The sequence below is a fragment of the Lynx rufus genome, unplaced genomic scaffold (genome assembly GCF_022079265.1).
Source record: "Lynx rufus isolate CCGP_SWC_20201006 ecotype Redwood Valley unplaced genomic scaffold, mLynRuf1.p SCAF_16, whole genome shotgun sequence".
In the NCBI taxonomy this organism is placed as follows: domain Eukaryota; kingdom Metazoa; phylum Chordata; class Mammalia; order Carnivora; family Felidae; genus Lynx; species Lynx rufus.
The window spans coordinates 4,257,220-4,277,728 of record NW_025814830.1 but is presented as its reverse complement, the minus strand read 5'-3'; the positions used below and the strand labels follow the sequence as shown (position 1 = coordinate 4,277,728).

Sequence of the window (20,509 nt, the reverse complement as noted above, 5' to 3'; positions counted from 1 at the left end):
GGGAAGCCAATGGTAGAGAAATCAGGCCGGGTAGAAAAAGGCTGAAGGCTAGGGAGCGAACGGAAGGAGAGGATTGGACGCTGGGATTCGAGGGGGCGGGGATAGAACGCAGAGGGTTGGAAGGGGGCGGGGACAAAACCAGGGACTTGCCTACCCGGCGAAGGCACACGCGAGGCAGAAATCGGGGTTCCTGGATGTTGGATAATTGGGAGCGGCCAGGAGCTCCGGAGGCCCGACGACCAAGTCGTGGACTCGTCGCACTGGGATTGGACATATGCAAGTGGGAGACTTGGGTCTGGCGCTCTGAATCGGGGGTGGGGGGTGGGCTCGGGCTTGGGTTCCAGGACCGGCTCGGCGGACGTCTGACTCAGCGTGGTAAGTATCGCACCGGAGGGACCCGAGCTCCCGCGGGGCCGGGAGGCCTGTGTCTTGGGTTGGGCGTGCGGGCTTCTCCACCACTTGTCCTCGAAGCTCGCATCGGCTCACAGTCTCAGCATCCCTGGCTGTGAGGCATGCGCAGTAGGGTGCTCCCTCCCCCACCTCTTCCAGCCCCCGGAGGGGGGAGGGGACGCTGGGCCATCCTGGAGCCGGAGAATTTATAGACATTCCCCCTGCTCCTCCCCCGCCACTCCCCACCCGTCCCATCCCCCCCCCCTCCCCCGCCTTGGCATGGGAAGCGGAAACGAGGCGGACGGTGCCAACGTCCGGCAGGTGTTCATTTCAATGGGTCTCGGACTAATGTTTTTCTCCATACCCCGCAACCCGACCCTGGGCTGGTTTCGCGCCCCCAACCCCGAATCTCGAAAGTCTTTCTTGGGGAGGGGCGCACGGCCTTGCACTTCCTTCTCAGCAGAGTCGCAAAAGGGATTCACGCGAGTTATCCCTCCTGCCTCTCTATGCGTTCACAGAGGCCCCCAACTGACATCCCCCCAACACCCGAGTCTCTGACAAAGTCCTTCGAGACCCCTCAGGTGGTTAGGGAAGGGTGAGCCTTCGGCCTATATTCCTGGGTCTGCAGGAGGAGGGGGTTGGGAGCCCGGATTCCTGGGTCTGAGGCTGGGGGCCTGGAAAATGACCCTCTGTCCCAACTCCCAGGGCTCTAGCGTGACATGGCTGAAGCGCACCAGGCCGTGGGCTTCCGACCCTCGCTGACCTCGGACGGGGCCGAAGTGGAGCTCAGTGCCCCCGTGTTGCAGGAGATCTACCTCTCCGGATTGCGCTCTTGGAAAAGGCACCTCGCCCGTTTCTGGGTGAGGAGGGCCACGCTTGGTTTCCTTCCAAGACTCCGGTTACGTGTTTCTGGGATGCCCGAGGCCCTCTTCTGGGATCCTATCCCTCCCCACCCCCACCCCCCCCTTCTGGGGGTTTGGATGTGGACTTTCAGGACCCCCTTAAAGCCATTTCTGGGTTTTCTGAGGCTCACTTCCTCCCTTACTGGGAACCTCTATTCACCTCTTACAACCACTTCCTGGACCACTTCCCTCTGTCCTCAGACTCGCAAACCCAACTTCCACCCAATTTCTAGAATTCAGACCCCTTCCCCCCACCCCAGGTGCTCCCCTCACCTTTCCATTTTGTCTTCAGGTGCTAAACTCGGTGCTCTTCATTTCAGAACGCTGTGACCCAGGGAAGATCTTGGTTAGCCCGAACCCCAATCCTCCTCCTAGCCCGAGCCCCTGGGTCTGAGGCTGCCTCCTCAAGCCTGCCGCTGAACCCCCAATTCCCCTCTCCATAGCCGTGCGCCCTCCCTGTGGTTCCCAGACGTGAACCTCCAAATGTCCGTATGCACTTCACCACTGCCCTTGTTCTAGAATGCCCATGCCCGACGTCTAACCAGAACCCATGCCTGCCCCAGGGTCACTATTTCTAGAAGTCCGGCACTGGGTACATATAGTGTCTCCCTCGTGGTCACGCCCTGTCTGAACGCAAGTCTCCAACACCTGCGGGGTTGGCCGAGACTGACTCTGAATCCCGGCCCTGCCGCTTACTAGCTGTGTGGCCTTGGGCAAGTACTCCTCTCTGAGCCTCAGTTTCCCCACACGTAAAACAGGGGTGATGATAACAGCTCCCCTGACGGGACAGTCGAGGGGATTAAATGAATTGTTACATGTAAGCACTGAGCGAACTGCCTGGGCCCTGGCAAGTGCCAAGTAAGTGTTAGCTTTTGATAAGATTGTTCTTTATTCATTAACCAGGTGTCTGGCTGCCTCAGTCGGTGGAGCGTGTGACTCCTGATCTCGGGGTTGTGAGTTCGAGCCCCACCTCTACACCCAACATGGGTAGCCCCCGCCCCCCCCAACAAAGAGCTTCTTCAGCCCCGCCCCTGGAGCTTCCTGGGCCTCAGGCTAATTCATCAATTAGAACATTATCATGTGGACATTAACCTGGGGTTAAATACATAAACACACATCTACACATATACATATATTTTTACTTTATTTTTTTAATGTTTATTTTTGAGAGAGCACGAGCAGGGGAGGAGCAGAGAGAGAGAGAGAGAGAGAGAGGGAGACACAGCATCCGAAGCAGGCTCCGGGCTCTGAGCTGTCAGCACAGAGCCCGACATGGGGCTCGAACCACGAACTGTGAGATCACGACCTGAGCCGAAGTCAGACTCTCAACTGACTGAGCCACACGTATATTTTTAAAATTAAGATATCGTTTCATTCAGAAAAAAATGCACAGGTTCTTAAAAGGTACAGTCCTTGAATTTTGACAATACCTGTGCGCCCAACTTCCTAGCAAGACGGAATTGCCGCCATTCTAGAATGTTCCTTTGAGCCCTTTTCCAGTTAGCGCCCCCCCCCCCCGACTCAAAGCAACCGCTGTTCTGGTTTCTATACTTATAAGTGGATTTTGACTAGTGCTGCATTGTTAAATTTTGGCCATCACCACCCCTACTTTTGAGTCAAAACCTAAAGCCCTTCTCAGAGTCAGTCCCCTATGCCTGGTGGGCCCCACCAGACCCTGTCATTAGTATTAACTGATCATTGTAATAGTGATCGTTCTTCCCTTTCTGTCACATAGCTGCCTCTCTCCCTGTGGGACATTGGATGCTCTTCTGTCCTTTCCCTTCCGTTCTGGGACCTTAGGAGCCACCCTGAAGTCGTAGCTCCTGGAACTTGGTTTCAGGGTGAGGGCTGTGCCCTCAGCAACCGCAGGGCTGAAATCGCATAGACGTCCTGCTAAGCCATAACTTGGTCACTTATAAAATGGCATCCCTGACAGTCCCGGCCTCGAGGGATTGTTGTAAGCGTGAGCTGTCTTAGCAGAAGGTCTGATGCAGAGAAGTGACCGCTCCAACATCGCCATTCCTACGATCCTGGTGGTTCCACATAGGTCGTAAGTGCTGGGTGCCCTCTGGCGTGTTATTAACTTCTCTGAGTCTGCCTCCTCGTTTCGAAAATCACATCAGGTCATATTTGGTGTGTTTTGGGCTCTACACTCACCAAAACCCTTTAAATCTATTGCTTGTGTGTGACCCTTGATTTCAGGGTCGTGAATTTGAGCCCCGTGTGGGGTGTAGAGATGACTTAAAATCTTTTTTTTTTTTTTAATTTTTTAAGTTTGTTTATTGATTTTTGAGAGGGGCAGAGACGGCGCGAGCAGGGGAGGGACAGAGAAGGAGAGAGAGAGGGAATCCCAAGCAGGCTCCATGCTGCCAGGCGCAGAACGAGATGTGGGGCTCGAACTCACGACCTGAGCCAAAACCAAGAGTCTAGGAGGCTCAACGGACAGAGCCGCCCAGGTGCTCCCCAAATAAAATCTTTTACAAATAAAAATCAGAATAAATAAATGTATGGCTCATCTGATCTTCATTATAGCCTTCTAAGGTAGACCTATTCTCTGTCCCACTTTACAGATGAGGAAACAGAGGCCCAGAGAGGTGCCTTCAACTTTCCCCAGGTCACACAGCTGCCAAGATGCAGTGCTCGAGGCAGGACTAGAATTAGCAGTCTGGCTGTGGAACCCATACCCACGCCTGCTATCCTGCTTTTCTAGAACGTGGTCCCAGGACCCATGCCATGGGGCTGTTGTGAATGATGTGCAGGGGGTCATTTGGGCCAAGCACGTGGCACAGCGCACATGTGGGCTGTTCAGCAGCAGGAGGTCAAGAGTGTTTCCTGAGATGGTTTCCAGATGAATATGAGAGGCAGCGGACCCCAGGCGCCCCCGTGTGGAACTTTGCACTATATCCTGTTGCATTAGGGTCACAAGACATCTGGACGATTTGAGGGGTTGACAGTGGGCCCTCCCTGGCTTGGGACACGTTCTTCAAACTTCTTGTCTGCTCACTTTCTTCGCCCCTGCGATAGAGATAGTGGTATTTACTACTGTTTTGCTGAGATACAGGGCAATGCGATGATTTATTGAGGCATCTCGTCCTTGGGAAGGGCTCTGGAGACGTCTCCTGTTATTACGAAGCCCTGTTCTACCGCGGTCCCGAGCCCCGGATAAAGGAAGAGACTGCTTCTCTTAAAAAGAGATAATAAGCAACCAAAGAGCCACGGTTGCCAGTAACCTTTTCTTGCCATACCAAGGGAAGATCGTCACATAAATAAATCCCCAACAGGAAGTAGGGCAGCCATAGAAAGAAAGGAGCATTGGTAATGATGTTCACTGAGCGCTTACTGTGTGCCTGGCTCTGAGCTCTGCAATTCACTACCCTCCCCCCTCCCCCCTGCCCCGCCAGCCCTCTTTGCTTAGCCCACAGTCCCTAATGCCACCTGCCACACTACCCTAAATCCTTTACTGACGTAGCTATTGCTCTGTCCCCCAGGAGAGCAGGAATCTTGCTGTCTTATCACTGCTGTAGGACCACAATAACTGTTTGTGGGAGGACACTTTCTCATCCCGTCCTCATGACAGTCCCAGGAGCCAAGTACTGGGATTGTTCCCATTCCACAGATGAGGAAACAGACACAGAGAGGTGAAGCCACTTGCTCGCGGTCACTCAGCTTGTTAGTGACAGAGCAGAGGTTTGAGCCCAGGGCCCCAGAGCCCAAGTTCTAAACCGTGATCTCTGAGGCTCTCCCATTTGTTAAATGTGGGAAAAGAGAACGCGGTTTCTGGAGCCCTGATGGCAACGAATAGCAGCTCTTATCATGCTCTCTGTGTGACTTTGAACCCGAGTGGTTTCTTTTGCAAAATTAGATCACCTGAGTACCTGCCGCACAGAGATGTTGGGGGGGTTTTAAGAGTTCCGCCTTGGAAAAGGGGCCGGGCAGGTAGTGAGCGCTGGTTAAGCGTTGGGTATTTCCATGCACTTCCCCAGCACTTTTGCATTCCTCATTCATTCCATAGCCACAAAGTTCTAGAAGGCCTGCTGAGCTCCAGCCCCTGCAGTATATGGAGGGCCATTTTGCCTGGGAGTGACCTCCTCCAGGGAGCCCTCCCTGACTCCTCCAAGCTGAGCATCCTACTCAGGGCTCTTGTGCCCGCCTTGTTTTTATGTCATTAGCACTCGCTTCGTTCCTGACTGACTTCCCTGAGGGCGTGACCCAGATCTCTCTGGTCCCCACTGGGTCTTGAGCACCCAGCTCGGGATTCAGCGCACACTGGGTGCTCTGTCGATGTCTAAGAATCGTGCTTAGAGGAGGATTAATTGATTGAATGGGTGCCTTTCCTCCCCGCAGAATGACTTTCTTACTGGTGTGTTCCCTGCCAGCCCCCTCAGCTGGCTCTTCCTCTTCAGTGCCATTCAGCTCGCCTGGTTCCTCCAGCTGGATCCTTCCCTAGGACTGATGGAGAAGATCAAAGAGTTGCTGCCAGACTGGTGAGCTCCCCCGCTTGAGCCCAGCAACCTCCCTAATTCCTCCCCCTCTACCCAGTAAGCTTCTCTATCAGTGTGATGTGCCTGCTAAAGAGAAGTAATCTCTGAGACTTACTTTGGGTCAGATTAATAAAGGTACAGCGTGAGTAAAAAGGAGGTGATTTCCCCCCTTCTCTCTGCCTATTTTCCATCCGGTCTGTTTCTTGCTAAGGGGGATGCTGACAAACTAGAAAATATCCAGACATGGTTATGTAAGCACCGAGAAAAGCAGGAGCCCTACTGGCCTTCAGTTGTGTAGCCTTAGGCAAGAGACTTAACCATTCTCGGTGTTAGAGTCTTCCTCTATAAAATATAGGTACTAGGGACATCTGGGTGGCTCAGTCAGTTAAACGTCTAACTTGGGCTCAGGTCATTATCTTGTGGTTCCTGAGTTCGAGCCCCGTGTTGGGCTCTATGCTGACAGCTTAGAGCCTGGAACCTGCTTCAGATCTGTGTCTCCCTCTCTCTTTGCCCCTCCGCGGCTCACACTCTGTTTCTCTCTCAAAAATAAATATATGTTAAAAAAAATTAAATATAGGTAATAAGGGCACCTGGGTGGCTCAGTCAGTGGAGCACACGATTCTTGATCTCGGGTTGTGAGTTTGAGCCCCACGCTGGGTGTAGCGATTACTTAAAAATAAAATCTTAAAAACAAAAAAAAGCATGCATGTGGAATATTCCGTACAGTGCCGGAAGGTTACTAAATGGGAGTGGTTGTGTTATTATAATTGCCATTTGGGGGGACGGTTTGGGAGCCGGGTGTGGGGGAAGTGACAGGTTCTAATTCTTGGCTTCGTCCTCCTGGGGAAGAAGGTTCAGATTTTGTACAGACAGTCCCAAAGGGCAGACCCAGGATCAGAGGTAGAAATTTCCAGGAAGGCTAGACGTACCCAGTCTACAGAGGGGAAGCAACTCGCTCCTAGTCCTCCAGGTGGGATTTGCTCATATGTCTATCTGATTGCCACTTTGCAAACACGTTGATTTACTGTGGTTTTAGATCAGCAGTTTCTTTTTTAAATTTTTTAAAAATTTTTTAACGTTTTATTTTTATTTATTTTGAGAGAGAGCGAGCAAGCGAGCATGAGCAGGGGAGGGGCAGGGAAAGGGAGAGAGAGAATCCCAAGCAGATTCCACACTGTCAGCGCAGAGCCTGATGAGGGGCTTGAGCCCACAAACCATAAGATTATGACCTGAGCTGAAATCGGGAGTCAGACGCTTAACTGACGGAGCCACCCAGATACCCCTTAGGAAACTCGATTTCTACGACTGACTCCAATTCTAGAAGATAGGCCCCCAGTCAAAAGATCAGGGTCAGAGACTTATCAGGAAGAGCAGGGGCTGGTGGGGCTGGAGGGAAGGGGCGTTCTGAGGCCAGGAGACCCAGGGCCAGTGTCTCTTTCACTCCCCCAGGGGTGGACAGCACCACAGGCTTCGGGGAGTCCTGGCAGCGGCGCTGTTTGCTTCGTGCCTATGGGGAGCCCTGATCTTCACGCTTCACGTGGCCCTGAGGCTGCTTCTGTCCTACCATGGCTGGCTCCTTGAACCCCACGGAGCCATGTCCTCCCCCACCAAGACCTGGCTGGTATGTGAAGGGCAGAGCCCTGCTCAGGCCCTCCGGGGACCCACTTCTCTATGTCCCTCTCTCTGGGACCCTGTCCATCTCTCTGGTCTCTACGCCTCCCCCTGGGTCTGTCCCCCCATTCTCTGGGTGTCAACCCCATTCTCTCTGTAGCTTGCCATGTACAACCCCCGATCCCGGTCCCGGATCCCAGGGAGGGGTGCAGTGACCCACTAATTCCCCGCTTCCCTCCAGGCCCTGGTCCGCATCTTCTCCGGTCGCAATCCGATGCTGTTCAGTTACCAGCGCTCCCTGCCACGCCAGCCCGTGCCCTCCGTGCAGGACACCGTGCGCAAGGTGGGCCCGCCCGCTCCCTCCACGTGGGGCGGGAGGCGGCCGGGGGGCGGGCGGGGGCGCGACCTACCATCTGCTCCTTGCCCCTCAGTACCTGGAATCTGTCCGGCCCATCCTCTCCGACGAGGACTTCGACTTGACGTCTGTCCTAGCGCAGGAATTCTTGAGGCTGCAGGCGTCGCTGCTGCAGTGGTATCTGCGGCTCAAGTCCTGGTGGGCGTCCAATTACGTGAGTCCCCGCCCCCTGAACGCGGAGGTTCTGAGCCCGCCTTCCTAAGGCGGGGTTCTACGCCCCGCCCCCGACACGCCCATAACCTGCAGGCCCGCCCCCTGCTCCGCGTTCTGAGCCCCGCCCACACGCTCCCGTAGTTTAAACCCCGCCCTAGATGCTCCAATATTCTGAGCTCCTCCTACTCTCCAATATTCTGAAGCCCATCAGTCATGTGCTAACATTTTGAGCCTCTCCCGGGACCTCCATGCTCCGACGTGAGCCTGACATCCATAATCTAAGCCCCGCCTCCAGGGCCTGCCCACATCCACAGCTCAGCCCCCAACCCTCCGGGATTGGAACCAGAATTCCCGACCCGGACGGTTCAGCTCCTTGCCCGGCAGGCCAGTGGTCTAAACCCCCCGCCCCCAGAGTTGTTCTGGTTTTATCCCCTCCTTTTGAGTAAGGGCATCCTCCCCAAATGGGCTTCTATTCCGAGTTCAGGAGCTAGGCCTTTGGTAGTACTCTGATTTGAGCTCCTTGGGAAACTGAGGCACAGAGCAAGACAGCAACTCACTCAAATCGGGGCCTACAGGCCTCCTATTCTGTAGGAGGAAGTCATAAATAGGGGGCAGGCAGTGTGGGATCAGGTGGAGGTAGCAGCGAAGAAAGGTGGGGTGGTGTGAGCGTCTGGGGGGTGGGGTGGTCTGGGGACGCCGCCACTGGACGAGAGGATCAGGGTTCCAGGAGGAGTAGTTACTAGGCCTGAGCCTTGGACAGAAGGGTTGGACAGAATTTGAACCGGTGCGGTTGGTAGGAGGGAATGGGCCGAGCGGAGGTGAGTAGAACGGCGGTTGTAGGACATGGGCTGGGAACCAGGAGAGCATCGCTCGCTGGGACACAGGGATTGAAGGGTGGTCGTCAAGAGAGGGAATGGTTGAGTGGCGGGGAGTGGCCTGAACTCCAGCTGAGGATCCTGGACTTTTTATTGGGGGTGCTAGGGAGCCATGGGAGTATTCTGAACAGGGGAAGGTCAGGATCAGCTCTGGTGTGGGGGAAAGACTGGAGGGGAGACACTGGAGGCTGGGAGGCTGGAGAGGATGCGGTGGGGGGGCGGGGCGGGTAGAGGACAAGGTCAGACAGGGGAATTGGGCCAGAGGGTATGAGGCAGAGTCAGGGGGCGGGGGGTGGGGGGGTGGGGCCGGGACTGTCAGGCTGGGGGTGAGGAGATGCCAAGGGTAGCGCCTACGGGCCTCACGTGGTGGGGGGACGGCGGGGGTGTCCCTGAGATGGGGAGAAGGGGAGCAGCTCTGGGGCAAAGGCACTGAGCTCCGTGGGGGCAGGTGTGACAGGCCTGGGGGGCGCCGGGGACCTGCCCTGGGGCAGCCGGAGACCTGGGTGGAGGCTCAGGAAAGGCCTGGGTGACAGCATTGGACTTGAAAGGGAGGAGGAGCTGAGACAGAGCCACGAGGGGCAGCAGCACGGACAAGCGCTATGGAGGGGACCGAGTCGTGTCTGGAGAGGGAGAAGGGAAGCCAGGCCTTAGTTTTTACATTTTTTTCCTTCAAGCTCTTGGACCGGAGTCTGTTCCAATGCGCATGCGCGTGTGCGTATGCGCGCGCGTGTGTACGTACACGCGCCCGGACACACACACGATGTATGTATTTCATTGGACTTCTAAGGCACCACCTATTATAACATATCCTGTTATCTTATGTATAACAAAAAAAAATGTGAAGGCCAACTAAAGTCTGACACCGTGCTTTCCTCTCACTTAGACTTTTTATCTATATTTTTTATTTATGCTATGTAAATTTTATTTCTATATTACATGTAATTTTTTAAATTTGTTTTAACGTTTATTTAAGAGAGAGAGAGAGAGACAGAGAGAGACAGAGCACGAGCGGGGAAGGGGCAGAGAGAGAGGGAGACACAGAGTCGGAAGCAGGCTCCAGGCTCCGAGCTGTCAGCACAGAGCCCAACGTGGGGCTCGAACCCACAAGCTGTGAAATCATGACCCGAGCTGAAGTCGGACGCTGAACCGACTGAGCCACCCACGAGCCCCTACATGTAATTTTCAATTGCATAATACATAATATGCTTATATGTTTTATAATTTGTAGAAAATATAGATTTAATATAGTATATAAAACATATGTAACCTAAATATGTATATTTGTGATAAAATGGACATAACATAAAATTTATCATTTTAGCCATTTTTAAAATACATTTTTAAACTTTATTTTACTTATTTTGAGAGAGAGAGAGAGAGAGAGAGAGAGAGAGAGCACAAGAGTTGCAGAGAGGAAAGGAGAGAGAGAGGATCCCAAGCAGGGAATCCCCATGTGGGGCTCGAACTCACGAACAGTGAGATCATGACCTGAGCCCAAATCAAGAGTCTGTCGCTGAACTGACTGAGCCATGGAATGGCCTCCATTTTAGCCATTTTTAAGTATGCAATTCAGTGGTATTAAGTGCATTTGCCGTGTCTGGAACCATCAGAACAATCTATTTCCAGAACTTTTTCATCATCCCAAACAGAAACTCGGTACCTATTAAGCAATACATCCCCATTCCTGCTTCCCCGAAGTGCCAGGTAACCTCTATTCTACTTATTATCTCTAGGGATTTACCTATTTTAGATTTTTCATGCAAATAAAATCATACACGATCTGTCCTTCTGTGTCTGACTCATATCACCTGGCATAATGTTTTTAGGGTCTGTCCGTGTCGCAGTGCACATCAGAACTTCATTCCTTTTTATATTAGCATTCCATTGTAAGAGCGCCTGGCAGGCTCAGTTGGAGGAGTGTGTGGCTCTTGACCTCAGGATTGCCAGTTCAAGTCCCACGCTGGGTGTAGAGGTTACTTAAAAGTAAAATCTTAAAAAAAAAAAAAATCCATTGTAGGGATAGGCTCCGTTTTGGTTGCCCATTCATCTTTTGTTGGACACTTGGGTCTTGGTGATATTTAGTTTTTTTAAGTTTTGCTTATTTATTTCGAGAGAGAGTGTGTGAGCAGAGGAAGGGCAGAGAGAGGGAAAAAGAGAATCGCAAGCAGGCTCTCCACTGTCAGCATGAAACCGTGAGATCATGACCTGAGCCAAAATCAGGAATCAGATGCTCAACCGACTGAGCCACCCCTACTTTTTTTTTTAAGGAGGCTCCAGGCCCAACTTGAACTTGAACTCAGGACCCTGAGCTCAAGACTTGAAATCAGAGTCTGTTGCTCCACTGACAGCCACCTACGTGCCCCTTGCCTTGTTCTTTTTCTTTCTTTCTTTCTTTCTCTTTTTTTTTTTTTAATTTTTTTTTTTCTTCAAAGTTTTTATTTATTTTTGGGACAGAGAGAGACAGAGCATGAACGGGGGAGGGGCAGAGAGAGAGGGAGACACAGAATCGGAAACAGGCTCCAGGCTCTGAGCCATCAGCCCAGAGCCTGACGCGGGGCTCGAACTCACGGACCGCGAGATCGTGACCTGGCTGAAGTCGGACGCTTAACCGACTGCGCCACCCAGGCGCCCCTCTTTCTTTTTTTTTAATGTTTATTTACTTGTGAGAGACTGAGTGCAAGCGGGGGAGGGGCAGAGAGAGCCGCAGACACAGAATCTGAAGCAGGTTCAAGGCACCGAGCTGCCGGCGGGGCTGGAACTCATGAACTGCGCGAGATCATGACCTGAGCCGAAGTCAGAGGCTGAACCCACTGAGCACACCCCGGTGCCCGGCCGTGTGCTTTTTTGAACAGCTTGGTAGCATTCCGGGACAGGAGTATAGCGCGATTTAGCTAACTGATCCCCAACTGATGGACTTCGGGGTTACTGCTGGTTACTGATCACGATGGCCTCCTTCATTGAGTTCCACCCTCAAGGACTCGGCCGCCAAGTCTTGGGGGTCCTGCCGCTCCCACTGCCCCGCTCCCCAGCTTGGCCGCAGCCACCCCAGCTGTGCGTCTCTCGGCCCCACTCCTAGGTCAGTGACTGGTGGGAAGAATTTGTGTATCTGCGCTCCCGGCACTCGCTGATGGTGAACAGCAACTATTACATGATGGTGAGGAGGGAACATCGGGGCTGGGAGCCGGGCGGGGCCGCCGTTCATGGATCTAGGGTTGGGATGTCTCTGTAGGAGGTGGAGTTTCGGGGCCGTGACCCGAATCAGAGTCCGTCGTTCACCATCCCGCCCTCTGTTGGGGTCAGCATCTGGGTTTGGGGGTCAGTGTCCCCGTGAGGGGCACGCCTGACCCCGGGCGCTTTGCGGTCCCCTCGGCTGGCCCCCAGGACTTCCTGTACGTCACTCCCACGCCGGTGCAGGCCGCTCGCGCTGGGAACGCGGTCCACGCCCTCCTCCTCTACCGCCACCGCCTGAACCGCCAGGAGATCCTGCCTGTAAGAGGGCCGCCCTGTGGGCCGGACACGGAGACTGCGGTCCTGTGGCCGTGGGGCCACGCGGGTCCTGGGAGGCAGTTCGGGAGCCCGTGGTCTCTTGCAGACTTTGCTGATGGGAATGCGGCCCTTATGCTCTGCCCAGTATGAGAAGATCTTCAACACCACACGCATTCCCGGCATCCAGAAAGGTGAGATTCCTCTCGGCCCCGCACCGGCAGAGGCGTCAACAGTGTAGTAGCTGAGAGCATGGTCTCCTGGGTTCGAATCCCAGCTCCATCGCTCCCTAGCTGTGTGACCTGGGTCAGCTATTACCCTCTCTGAGCCTGGGTATCCTCGTCTCTGAAACCGGATTATAAGGGTGCACAGGGTACTGAGGGTGAAGTGAGTATTTAGGACAGTGCGAGCCACCCAGGAAGTGCCTGATAAATGACCCTTGTTCTTATCCTTGCCACTGACCTTCGTGCCCTCTGCACTTCCCCCCGCGCCGCCCCTAGACCACATCCGCCACCTCCGCGACAGCCGACACGTGGCCGTCTTCCACCGTGGCCGATTCTACCGCGTGGGGACCCACTCCCAGAGCGGCCTGCTGTCCCCGCGGGCCCTGGAGCAGCAGTTCCAGCGAATCCTGGACGACCCCTCCCCCGCCTGCCCCCAGGAGGAGCATCTGGCGGCCCTGACCGCTGCTCCCAGGTGAGGGCGGGAGATCGGGGCCCCGGGGGCCCAGCCAGCCTCCCAGAGTTGTAGCAGGGCAAGGTTGGGGGCTGGGTGGGGGCTGGGCAGGGTACAGGGCCAGCCTGGGCTCAGGTACAGTCACCCCCCACACACACACTCCCCCACCCCCACCCCCGCCACAGGGATGTGTGGGCCCAGGTACGGAGTTCCCTGAAGACCCAGGCTGAGGATACCCTGGAGGCCGTAGAAGGAGCTGCTTTCTTCGTATCACTGGACTCGGAACCTGCAGGGCTCACCAGGGAGGACCCCGCAGCTACACTGGATGCCTATGCCCATGCCCTACTGGCTGGCAGGGGCCATGACCGGTGAGTCAGCCCCTGGACTCGAACCTCACCCCAACCTGTGACCCCAGAACCCGGTCTCCAGGCCTAGGACTCTGGACACTAGACAAGCAGACCCTGGACCCCAGACCTGGGACTTCCATACCTAGAGGTCCTCAGACAACTTCCTAGATGTGCACGAGGCACCCTTGTGATTTCTGAGGTTCCCGGAAGAATCCCCCTAACCCCTCAGCTCCTCGTGAGCCTTGAACCTTTCTTGGCATGTTCCCTCGAAATGTCCCAATTTTCCAAGCCTTAGACATGCCTCAGAAACCATCTAGACTGCCTGGTGGAGACCTCCACCCTCTTAGAGATCCCTATACCAGCCCTGTTTCCAGAAACATCCCCCCACCCTGACACTCCTGCATTTTCCACCAAGAGCACCCAAGTTCCTTCTTGGCCCTGGCTCTCTGGTGACCACTTTGAATTCTCGCCTGCAGCTGGTTTGACAAATCCTTCACTTTAATCGTCTTCTCCAATGGGAAGCTGGGTCTCAGCGTGGAGCACTCGTGGGCCGACTGCCCCATCTCAGGACACATGTGGGAGGTAAGGCAGCCAGTCCCCTCCTGCCCTGGGGACCATCGGCCCCATTTCCAAAGACCTTCCTCTCCAGGGCCTTACGCTTAGGGGGAAGACAGAGGCTCAGACAAGCAGATACCAGATTGGGGGGGGGGGCACCCAGCAAAGAAAAGAGGGTCTGGGATTATGACCTTTTGATGAGTTGGCAGCCGGGGCTCAGAGAAGGGAAGTGATTTGCCCAGAGTCACGGAGCCAGGAATTGCAGAGCAAGAACATGGATCCAGAATGTTCTGAGAGCAGAAAATGAGGCCTTTCAACCACAATACACTGAATCAGTGTGATGGCTTGCTGTGTGACCTTGGGAAAGTTACTCCCCTCCTCTGAGCCTCATTTCTCCCCTTCATCAGATAGAAGGGTTGGAGTTTCTTTTTTCTGTAAGCTCCCATCCAATCCTAAGAACCTTAGCATCTCGATCTTCTCTCTTTTTTTTTTAAAATTTTTTTTTAAAGTTCATTTATTTATTTTGAGAGAGAGAGCAGGGAGGAGCAGAGAGAGAGGGAGAGAGAGAGAGAGAGAGAGAGAGAGACTCCCAAGCAGGCTCCACCCTGTCAATGCAGAACCCGATGCGCGGCTTGGACTCACGAAATGTGGTATCATGATCTGGGCCGAAACCAAGACTCGGGTGCTTCACTGACTTAGCCACCCAGGCGCCCCTCTATTTTCTCTTTTTTCTTAGTCCCTAAACCATAGCAGGTGCCGTCTACACCCTCTCAGGTTCCCACTCTTCCATAGCATTGCATGAGGTACTGGGTGAGGCCCAGGGTGGGATCCAGCATGTTTGAGGGGAAGGGAGGCCCCTTTCAGATCTTAGGAACAGCCCTGGGTAAGCATGGACTCTTCTGTACCTGTTTCGCATTTGTAAGATGGGAGTTTTCCCCCTTTGATGATATTGGCCGATGAAACTGTCAATTCAGTTTAACTTTCAGACCCTTCATATCAACCTGTGGTCTCTGCGCATCAACTTTGAGTGAAGAGATGTCACATAGAATACGTGGAAACTCCAAGTCATAAAGTGTTTCTTGATGTTTGTTTCTAATGCGGAAATGGGGATCTTTATCCCGTCTCCCTAAGTTATCGTGAGAATAAGGGAAAGGCTGGTGGGTAGCAGGTGCTCGACCAGGGCTGATTTAAAATATTTAACAACAAAAACAAAACTAAATAAAAAATAAAATAAAATAAAATTTAACAACCATCAGGGCGTGGGCACCACTCAGTCAGAATGGACACCGACCCCCTTGGCGGCCCATGCTGTGCTGGGCTTTATCTCTCTGGTCTCAGGATCCTGGTGGGGGTGAGGGTAGGGGGTGTCTTGGGAAGTCGGGGGCCACCATTGGTGGCTTTTTGTCTACTAGTCAGAAGTAAAAGGCCAGTAGGCACCAGCTGAGTATTAGTATCGGACTTACTCTCAATGAACTTGAACCTGAGAACCCACCTGTGAACATCAGAGGTTTCTGTTTCTCAACGACTGCCCCCCCCCTCCAGCCCCCAGAAGGGACTTACGAAAGCAAGTCCCTGGTTAGAGAGCCCTCAATCCAGAGGGAGGAAGGGACTCTGACAGCCTCTGTTTGTACACAGTTCACTCTGGCCACAGAATGTTTTCAGCTGGGCTACTCAGCCGACGGCCACTGCAAAGGGCATCCTGATCCCTCACTGCCCCAGCCCCAGCGGCTGCACTGGGACCTTCCAGAAAAGGTGAGACTGGGCTCCCCGGGCCTCTCCTCCAAGTCTGCAACCCCCTGGCTTTGACTCTAAACTCATTCCCATCCCCAAACTCAATCCCACCCCGGCCCCATCTCCAATCCCAGCCCAATCCAGTCCTCCCCACCTGAAACCCCAACCCCATCCCCGACCCAATTCGGTCTTCAGCCCAACCTCAGTCCCACCCCCATCATTAATCCAGCCCTTCAGCTCCACATTCGCCTCTGTCCCCATTTCCACATTCCACCCCTACCCTGACTCGATTTCCACCTTCACTTCCCTCCCCACTCCCAGTTCTAACCCTACCCCATCTGTAACCCCAGCCATCCCTCCCTCCTTCCTCCTCTGGCAGATCCATCTGTCCATCTCTCTAGCCCTGAGGGGAGCCAAGACCTTGTCTGGAAACGTTGACTGCCATGTCTTCCCCTTCTCCCACTTCGGCAAGAGTTTCATCAAACGGTGCCACCTCTCTTCAGACAGCTTCATCCAGATGGCCTTGCAGCTGGCCCACTTCCGGGTCAGTTGGGTTCCTCGACCCCAACCCCTTCTCGTGACCTTGGTTCCCCTGGGCCCCCAAGACCTCCCTTGTCAGCCCCTCTGGTGACGCTTTTTTGGTCATGGCCACTGTGGGGCCGCCATCTTGATTTCTCTCCCCCAGCCACACATTCTCCCGGCAGGAGGAGGCGGGAGGTCCACACAGAGGTGGGTCAAGTCTGTGATTTCCAGAGCCCGGCTGACAGGCTTCTCCCTTCCTTGCCGCCCCCCCCCCCCCCCAGGACAGGGGTCAATTCTGCCTGACTTATGAGTCAACCATGACTCGCTTGTTCCTGGAAGGCCGGACGGAGACGGTGCGATCTTGCACCAGAGAGGCCTGCAACTTTGTGAGAGCCATGGAGGACAAAGAGAAGACAGTGGGTGTGGGCCTCGTTTTGAGGCTTTGGTCATTTCCACATACTTGTTCATACACTTGCAAATATTTATGGAGCACCTTCTGAGGACCGGGACCCATGATGGGCATTATGGACAAAGGAGGACCCAGACCTGGTCTCCTACCTCAAGGAGCTCACTGGTGGGGAGAGACAGAGATATTTCAGTGCAGTGTGATACTTGCTTTAGTTGGGGGGGTCGCACAGGGCACTGGGGGAGCACCTAACAGGGATCTCTGGTTCCACAATGTGTCTCTCTTTGATTACTTAGCCTCTATGTCACCTTAGGACTTCCATTTGTACCCTTCCACATATTCCCAACATTACTTGTCTGCTCAGAAACCCCCCACGCACCTCTGTTCCCTTTCCCGCTACCTATTATGGTTCAATGGAAGGACCTGGGGCCCTGGATCAGACAGACCTGGGAACCCACCTGCCTCTGCTTTGCCTTGTGACCCTGGGCAGGTGACTCCCCCTCTCTGAGCCTGTTTCCCCTCCGCAAAGTAGAATTGGTATCTCTGCCTTGCAGGGATTTTGCAAGCTGGGTTGAGGCCAGGGGTGTGGCAGGCCCCAGCACTAAGCCCACTTCCTGTCTTTCCATGACCTGTGACCTCCCGGGGGGACCCCAGGAACCACAGCGCCGTGCCATGTTCCGCCTGGCCGTGGAAAAGCACCAGGCTCTGCTGAAGGCCGCGATGAGCGGACAGGGGGTCGACCGCCACCTCTTCGCTCTCTACATCGTGTCCCAGTTCCTGCACCTGCAGTCGCCTTTTCTGGACCAGGTTAGGGTGCAGGGAAAGCGGGAAGCGGGGAACCACGGGAGAAGAGAGGGACTTCAGGACGAGGAGGGTGAGGTGGGCAAAAGGAGGTGTTAGAGGAGAGAGTTGCTGCAGCAAGAGAGGAAGGGAGAGGGCAGGGAGGGAAGAGGGGGAGAGAGAAGGGGAGAGGAGGCGGGGTCAGGGAGGCAAGGGGGCGGGGTCAGGCGGGGGCGTGGTCAGGAAGACTGAGGGAAAGGCGGTTCCAGCAGAACTGAACCCCGGCGGTCAGAAAGGGGAGGCTGGGGTCAGGGAGGAGAAGGGCAGAGCCAACAATGCGGCGATCTGGGGGAACTAGGCCGTCGGGGGGGCGAGGGGGAGGTCGGAATGGGCCCGGGCTGCGGGCAATGGAGCTGAGCCAACGGGGCGCGGACCGGCTGGTCTTTTGGTCTTCACTGCATCCTTGACCGTCTTCTCTCTGTCCGTCAGGTTCACTCGGAGCAGTGGCAGCTGGCCACCAGCCAGATCCCCGTTCAGCAAATCCACCTGTTCGACGTCCACAATTACCCCGACTATGTTTCCTCTGGTGGGGGATTCGGGCCTGTGAGTGCCCCGGGGCCTGACCCCACCTCCCTGGACGTGGGCCCCGAGGGAGGAGGGCCTGCGCTCCTGCCTAGTTGGGGAGGAGGGGCCTGGAGGCTAGTTTGTTCCCCCTCCCTCTGCCCCTCTCCAGGCGGATGACCACGGTTATGGGGTTTCGTACATCTTCATGGGGGATGACACCATCACCTTCCACATCTCCAGCAAAAAATCTAGCACAAAAACGGTGAGACAGGGGTGCCTGGGTGGCTCCGTTGGCTAAGCCTCCGACTTCAGCTCAGGCGTGATCTCACTGTTTGTGAGTTCGAGCCCTGCCTCGGCTGTATGCTGACAGCTCAGAGCCTGGAGCCTGCTTCAGATTCTGTGTGTGTGTGTCTCTTTCTCTGCCCCTTTCTTGCTCATGCTCTGTCTTCTCTCTGTGTCGCTCTGTCTCTCTCTCCCAAGAATAAACATTAAAAAAAAAATTTTAATGGGGAGACAGGCTGGAACCCCCTCCCCCCCCCATTGCACTCTCCTCCCTCAGGACCCAGGGGTCTGGACTCCTAGCTCCCTCTTCTCCTACAACCTAGGAGTCCAGACCAGCTCCCTCTTCTACAAGCTAGGAGTCCAGGCTCCTAGCTCAATGCTGCCCCCGGACCCAGGAATCCCAGTCCCCTGCCGCCTCCTCCCTCAGACCAGCCCTCTTGTCTTCCAGCGCCGAGGAACCCCCTGTCCCGGCTCCTCCTGGACATGACGTGTTTCTCCTTCCAGGACTCCCACCGGCTGGGGCAGCACATTGAGGATGCATTGTTGGATGTGGCCTGCCTGTTCCAGGAGGGGCCGCGCCCTAAGCTCAGGTGCAGAGGGTTACAGGAGGAGGACTCGGGGCACAGGCATGGCTCTCTCCCCTGCCACACTGGGGGCTCCAGGGCCCCCACGAAATCCACCAACCTTTGACCCCTTCCAGCAGGGAGCTGGCCTCCCCAAGAACTAGGGAGAGGGTCTCGACGACTGGGTTGGTGCAGGACAAGAGGCAGCCTGTTTGGGTTTGGAAATCCCGCATCTGGTCCAATAAAGACGTGTAAGCTGGGTGTGTGGTGTTCGCTGTGCTGTTGGGCTCACAGGGGGTGGGAGGGGTGAGGATCAGGGTGGAGGAGAAGAAAAGTTCCCCTCCATCCCCAGGCCCAGCCATGAATTCTCCATTAGCATCAATTTCAGGCACACCCCCCAACCCTGCCCACTCCTACTGAATTCCTGGCTCCAGTCACACCAGACCCAACCATCCGAGGCCAGTCTCAGTCAAACAACCCCACAAATTCTCATTAGCCCAGTTCCTGCTGCCCCAACACCACTGCCCACCCCAAACATCAAGATCGACGCCGTTCCAGCCACCCTTGCTGAGACCTCCGATGAACCCCCCAAAATTCTTATTCCTCAGCCCAACCCCAGCCATTCCAACCTCCTCCTCAGTGATGGATGCCACACCCACAACTGGGAAAGGCTCTGCCTAATGTTCTGCCTGACCATTGTCGCGATTCCAAAACCAATGACTCCGCAACGCCACACCCCACTACCCCCGACAACACAACCACAACCGGAAGCATACAAACGGCGCAAAAACATCCAACTCCAACCTCCATCACCCGACCAAAACTGCCATCCAATCTCCGCCATACCCCAAACTTAAACTTGACCCAGAGTTATGCTTTAAACACCGCACTCCTGGGGCGCCTGGGTGGCTCAGTCGGTTAAGCAGCCGACTTCGGCTCAGGTCATGATCTCACGGTCCGTGAGTTCGAGCCCCGCGTCGGGCTCTGTGCTGACGGCTCAGAGCCTGGAGCCTGTTTCAGATTCTGTGTCTCCCTCTCTCTGACCCTCCCCTGTTCATGCTCTGTCTCTCTCTTTCTCAAAAATAAATAAACGTTAAAAAAAAATTAAAAAAAAAATAAACACCGCACTCCTCCATCACACCGCTACTCGACCCCCAGTACCACTACGATCCCCGCCGGCTCAACTCAAGCCGTATCACCACCAACCCCGTCTGACCACACCAAGACCCCAGTGATCCAGCCCACCAGTGCCATGATTCCTGTACTCCATGACGCCAAGCCCTGTGGTCTCCACCACATCAAGCGTAACGACACACAAGCCCAACAACAAATTAAAACCGTGCACAGCTTAACCGCCACCAACCCAAACCTTCAGACCCAACCCACTAACTCTGGTACTTTCAAAAATGTCGACAAGCGGGGCACCTGCCCGGCTCAGTCAGTAGAGCGTGTGGCTCTTGATCTTGGGATCGTGAATTCAAGCTCCAGGTCAAGTTTACTTAATTAAAGGTCAAGTTTACTTAATTAAAAACATTGTTTTTTTTCCACAAAGACTTCGACACTCTTCCCTCCACAAGGTGGACCTTAATCCTTCTCCCCTTGAGTATGGACTGGACTTACTCATTTTCCTTAAAGAATGTGGTAGAAGTGACTGATGTGAAAGATATCCTGGCTTCCTTCTTGCGCCCTCTCGGAATCACTTGCTCTGCGGGAAGCCGTCTGCCGTGTCATGGGGACATCCAAGCATGGATGACATCCATCCATGATGATGACA

At 54.6% G+C, this 20,509-nt stretch overlaps 1 protein-coding gene across 1 annotated transcript; it reads left to right on the top strand.

Moving 5' to 3' along the window:
• The first annotated feature begins 981 nt into the window (after window positions 1-981).
• CPT1C (carnitine palmitoyltransferase 1C) lies at window positions 982-18,990 on the top strand. The gene is made up of 18 exons (XM_047077609.1): window positions 982-1,250; window positions 5,637-5,776; window positions 7,223-7,394; window positions 7,626-7,727; window positions 7,816-7,953; window positions 11,904-11,981; window positions 12,209-12,316; window positions 12,420-12,504; window positions 12,811-13,006; window positions 13,171-13,353; window positions 13,809-13,914; window positions 15,523-15,639; window positions 15,998-16,162; window positions 16,422-16,556; window positions 17,201-17,353; window positions 17,816-17,929; window positions 18,060-18,152; window positions 18,677-18,990. Exons 1-18 carry the CDS (start codon window positions 1,110-1,112, stop codon window positions 18,860-18,862), a joined length of 2,412 nt encoding a protein of 803 aa, XP_046933565.1. The 5' UTR covers window positions 982-1,109; the 3' UTR covers window positions 18,863-18,990.
• The last annotated feature ends 1,519 nt before the right edge of the window (window positions 18,991-20,509 follow it).

What these genes read in the sequence shown, in the direction of transcription:
- CPT1C (XM_047077609.1), top strand. Translation starts at nt 1,110, where the DNA reads ATGGCTGAAGCGCACCAGGCCGTGGGCTTCCGACCCTCGCTGACCTCG. An exon ending in AAAGAGTTGCTGCCAGACTG is followed by an intron (nt 5,777 to 7,222) that starts GTGAGCTCCCCC and finishes TCACTCCCCCAG; the next exon opens with GGGTGGACAGCACCACAGGC. An exon ending in TGCAGGACACCGTGCGCAAG is followed by an intron (nt 7,728 to 7,815) that starts GTGGGCCCGCCC and finishes CTTGCCCCTCAG; the next exon opens with TACCTGGAATCTGTCCGGCC.